General features: G+C 34.4%; 1 protein-coding gene across 3 annotated transcripts; it reads left to right on the forward strand.

Annotated features, from left to right (window-relative positions):
• Positions 1–545: 545 nt before the first annotated feature.
• On the forward strand, positions 546–4,112 carry LOC125247849 (major histocompatibility complex class I-related gene protein-like). 3 transcript variants are annotated; one of them, XM_048159364.1, is made up of 7 exons: positions 546–673; positions 875–1,121; positions 1,273–1,541; positions 2,677–2,955; positions 3,036–3,152; positions 3,270–3,329; positions 3,416–4,112. In XM_048159364.1, the coding sequence occupies exons 1-7, from the start codon at positions 616–618 to the stop codon at positions 3,481–3,483; spliced, it is 1,098 nt and encodes a 365-aa protein (XP_048015321.1). In that variant the 5' UTR covers positions 546–615; the 3' UTR covers positions 3,484–4,112. The 3 variants fall into 3 exon arrangements, with proteins under 3 accessions (XP_048015321.1, XP_048015322.1, XP_048015323.1); XM_048159365.1 differs by having other exon boundaries at positions 547–673; positions 3,297–3,329; XM_048159366.1 differs by having other exon boundaries at positions 559–673; positions 1,088–1,121.
• The last annotated feature ends 327 nt before the right edge of the window (positions 4,113–4,439 follow it).

Genomic DNA, 4,439 nt, shown 5'->3' on the forward strand with positions numbered 1-4,439 from the left:
CTATTTTATAGACATAAAAGTTTCAAGTAAAACAATCCCTGACCACTATGATGGTGGCATAATTTTTTTAACAATAAACACCAACATTTAAACCGCTGTTAATTCTCAATTAGAACTTCTTTAGATGTCTGACAGAAATAAAGTCAATCTGGTTAGGAATAAGTGAATCAGATCTTTTAATCAGATCTTGAGAAATTTAATGTCTTTTATCTTCAGTTGATTTCATCTAAGGCTGTGGCTGAAGTCAGTTCTTGTGTTTCTCTTTTCTTCAGTGATTCTGCTCATTAAGAACAGGTGTTCATCAATAATGTTCACTTAAATAATTGTTTAATTATCTCATTAACTTTAACTCTGCTTCAGTGTTACTTTAACGCTATTTAGAGAGGGACCATATGCACTCTGCAGAGTTGATTTAACTCTGGGGATTTTACTGTGTGATGTCCCCTTTAAAAGTGAAAGCGTGTAACCTTTTTTAAAAGAACTGACGTAACTCTCATGTTAACAGAGGTGGTTTCAAGAAACACAACTTGTTTAACTTGTTCCAAACCTTGTTACCTGACACATACAGAAAATGTCTGTAGAGAAAGATGTGTTTTCACTAGCTTTGAGAACAACATGAAGTTATTAGTTTACCTGTGTGTGCTGCTGTCTTTTCAAACAGCTGTTTTTACAGGTAGGATTTCATAGGATTTGCCTTAAAATCAGGTGGATTCAGGTGTTGTGTAATTTAATTTGTACACATGCTTGTTTTAAACATTTACAAAATGTTATTGTTCAGTTCTAGGATCTCAACATACTGACTGTTTCTCAGAATCTTCTGTACAGTAGTTTGATTGCAGGAGAAAATGGCTTTTCCTGTTACCTTCTCTCACAGGTTCTCACTCCTTGCGGCTTCTCGTAACTTACATTGAAGGAGAGATGCCATTTCCTGCATTTAATGTTTTATATATGTTGGATGACATCACAGTTGGATATTATGATTCAAAGACAAACATCTATGTTCCAAGAGGAAATACTACAAATGAGGATGAGGAGGTTAATTTTATTCATTATGGTATAACTGAATTTATGCGTCCTTTTATTTCAGGAAGACTTACAGGAAAGTTTTATAACAAAACAGAAGCTAAGTTCATTTGGAAAGAAAATACAACTGACACAAAAAAGTCCAACCTAATCTTTTAAAGCACTGATCCTGGGAGTCATGAGGTCAGTGAGACATGAAACAAGATGCTGGAGTTTGTTTTGACATCTGATATTCTTCTCAATCTAAACAGGTCCTGTAGTTTTACAGATACTGACTCTGTGTGAAGTGTTGGACAAGGACAAACCCGGGCAAATGATCACTAAGACTGCTTTTGAAGGCTCTACTACAGAAGAAATGTGTTTTATTGATGACATATTAACATATCAAAGCATAGAAAAACCATCAACACTACTTTTGGAGATATACAAATGGCATCATGTAAATATACTTTACCCGCGCTGCACAACGAATCTCAGGAGTTACCTTAAAAAGAGAGGAACTCAAGGGAAGAGGAGAGGTACTTTTCCACTGTTTTCTCTCCTGCCTTTATATGCACTGTCAGAAAAGCAATTACCTTTTATGTAGTATGTGTGATTTTTGAGTCAGAGATATAAGGAAAGGCACACAAAAAGATTGTGACAAAATAGAGCCTGAAAATGAGCTTAAAAAATCCAGTCTCTCTTGTTTCTCTTTCTAACTTTCACATGTTAATCAAGCTCGAGGTCAAACTAAATATTACTTCAAAGAATTAAGAAAATGTTGTAGAAAGAGTGTCTTTCTTGAATGTCATAATTTTAGGTTTCCTGTACACTGTAAACCCAAATAAGTTGGCAAAACTCAAAAAAATTTAGTCAATCAGTTGCATCAACATTTTTAAGTTAAGAAATTCAGTTTAAGCAAGCAAAACTGGCAGATTTTTTTATTTTGTACTACTCATACTCATTTTGATTGCTCTTAACTTGAAATGTTTGAGAACACATAACTTAAAATTATCATGTAACCCAAATGTAAAAATTTTTATTAGTGTAAAATTAGCTCGTTATAACAAGCTAATTCAAAAAATGCTAACTTGCTAACATGTTAACAAGAGCAATAGCATAACACTTGCTAAATGAGTACAGCAATATAAAGCATTTAACATGCTTGCTCTCAAACCAAGCTGCATGCACTGCTTGTCACCAACTCTCCAAAAACCCACACTAACAGAAACTCTTCTAAGCATAACAAAACGTTAATTACTACTAAATCTTCCATTAAACATTAATCTTGCACAAAAAACCCCCCCAAAAACCATTATAACATTTAATTTTAACATTTACTCTCCCTTACAAGTACCAAGGGCGAAGCATGCTGGGAAATATAAATCCCAGCCCAGTTTCAGTTAAACTTATGTTTAAATTAAAAGAAATTTTCATAAAACTCAAAACAATGAAACAGTTCAGTTGACTTAAAATATATCAGTTCTGTGAACTCTTAAGAAAAAGAAAGTTCTAAATGCTCATCAAAGTTAATTTTATTGAACTAATTTGTTTAATTTATGTTTGTCCTACTCAAACAAATGAATTATTTTGAGTGTTAGGATTTATTAAATTGTATCATTTAAGATTTAAATGACTGTATTCCCATATTCGTGATTCTTTTTTTTTCCACAGTGAAACCGCGAGTCAGACTCATTCAGAAATCAAACTCAGATTCTGGAGGGTTTCGTGTGAGTTGTTTGGCGACAGGATTTTACCCTCGTCACATCAACCTGACCCTGTTCAGAGATGGACAGCCTGTATCTGATCATGAGATCACTGGAGGAGATCTGCTGCCCAATGGTGACGGGACGTACCAGATGAGGAAGAGTCTGGAGATCAGTGCAGACAAACACAAATACACCTGCTCTGCCACACACCTCAGTCTGGACAACAAACTGGACGTCACTTTGGGTAATGAGGTGTGAAACAAAACAAATTGCAAATGAATTTGTAACCTGTTTGTGACCTTTTCAACATTTTTGATTTTTCAGAATTTGAGCCTGGTGAACCAATTAAATCAGTGATTCTCCCAGTGCTGATAGTTTTGGTTCTGATGTTGGTGTTTGGAACCGGAGTCCTCATATATAAATGCAGGAGGAGACGACCAGGTAGCATCTACAAAATGAAAATGATACATTTAGTATAGATGTGATGCATTATTAGATACATTCTAAGTATTTTTTTATTTATGATACAATACTTGATTGACATTAATAATTCTGCAGTTTTTTTTTATTTCTTTGATGTTCTAGCTTCATCTAAAAGTGATTATTCTACTGCTTCTAGTGAGTATTTGTTTTTTTTGTTTGTTTTTTTATATATATCTTATCTTATAAAATGCTCACTAATTCTAAATTATTTTTGTTTCAAGCATCTGAAGAAAGTTATGAAACAACACCAACACATAAAACACAACAGGAGGCCCCAACAGATGAGTGAAACATCTTTGAACTAGTAAATTAATGATCTACCATATGATTTAAAGGTGCCCTAGAACCAGTTTTTACAAGATGTAATATAAGCAGAGGTGGGTAGTAACGAAGTACATTTACTTCGTTACATGTACTTGAGTAGTTTTTTGGAAAATTTGTACTTTTTAGAGTAGATTAAAATGTGGGTACTTTTACTTTAACTTGAGTACATTTGTAATGAAAAATCTGTACTTTTACTTCGCTACAATGGGCAACGTTCATCTCGTTACTTTATTTTAATTCAATACTGTAAATGTTAAGAAATGCGTAGTTTATTCCATGCGCGCTGTCTCTTTTTTCATGAACGATGCCCCATTCACAAATGAATCACTCTTTTGAGTCGATTCTGTTCAAAGACTTGATCAAACAAGTTGGTAAAGCTGTCTAAATTGATTCGCAAATCAGTTTGAATGATTTGTTCAGTTCCTGCATGCGCTGAATCATTTGAAGCGGTTTCTCACTCGGAGCGGATGAAGTGGCAGTGGACCTACAGTCAATTAAAAGCAAATCTGCAAATGCATCCAATTGTTTGCCAGCGATGACGATCTTTATTAGTTGAGCTGCGTATGCTGTCTGTGAACAATTCCACAGGTAACGTTAGGCCTATCGATTTCATTTGATTTTACTTCATGATACAGCCAATAGCCGACATTTTACAACCAAACAGATTATTACGTCACTATAACAAAAGTATGTAGTATTTCTTTACCGTTTTTATGGGCATATATCTTAATTTATACATTAATTTATACATATACTATTGCGCAATGGCGGCGCCAGCGACCTGTTCGTCTTGAAAATGAACGCTTTGCGTTGACACAGTTAAGCAGTTTACAAGCGCCTGCTAAAATATAGCCTACATTTGATTACATTTTGGAGAACAGACCGGAGAAGATCCGTCAGTGTGTATTTGATCATTGTTTG

Source organism: Megalobrama amblycephala, linkage group LG15 (genome assembly GCF_018812025.1).
Source record: "Megalobrama amblycephala isolate DHTTF-2021 linkage group LG15, ASM1881202v1, whole genome shotgun sequence".
Classification (NCBI taxonomy): Eukaryota; Metazoa; Chordata; class Actinopteri; order Cypriniformes; family Xenocyprididae; genus Megalobrama; species Megalobrama amblycephala.

Bases quoted from the DNA above. Each gene is read 5' to 3' on its own strand.
- LOC125247849 (XM_048159364.1), top strand. From the start codon at position 616: ATGAAGTTATTAGTTTACCTGTGTGTGCTGCTGTCTTTTCAAACAGCT. The intron at 674-874 runs GTAGGATTTCAT...CTTCTCTCACAG, and splicing joins TCAAACAGCTGTTTTTACAG to GTTCTCACTCCTTGCGGCTT. The intron at 1,542-2,676 runs GTACTTTTCCAC...TTTTTTCCACAG, and splicing joins AACTCAAGGGAAGAGGAGAG to TGAAACCGCGAGTCAGACTC.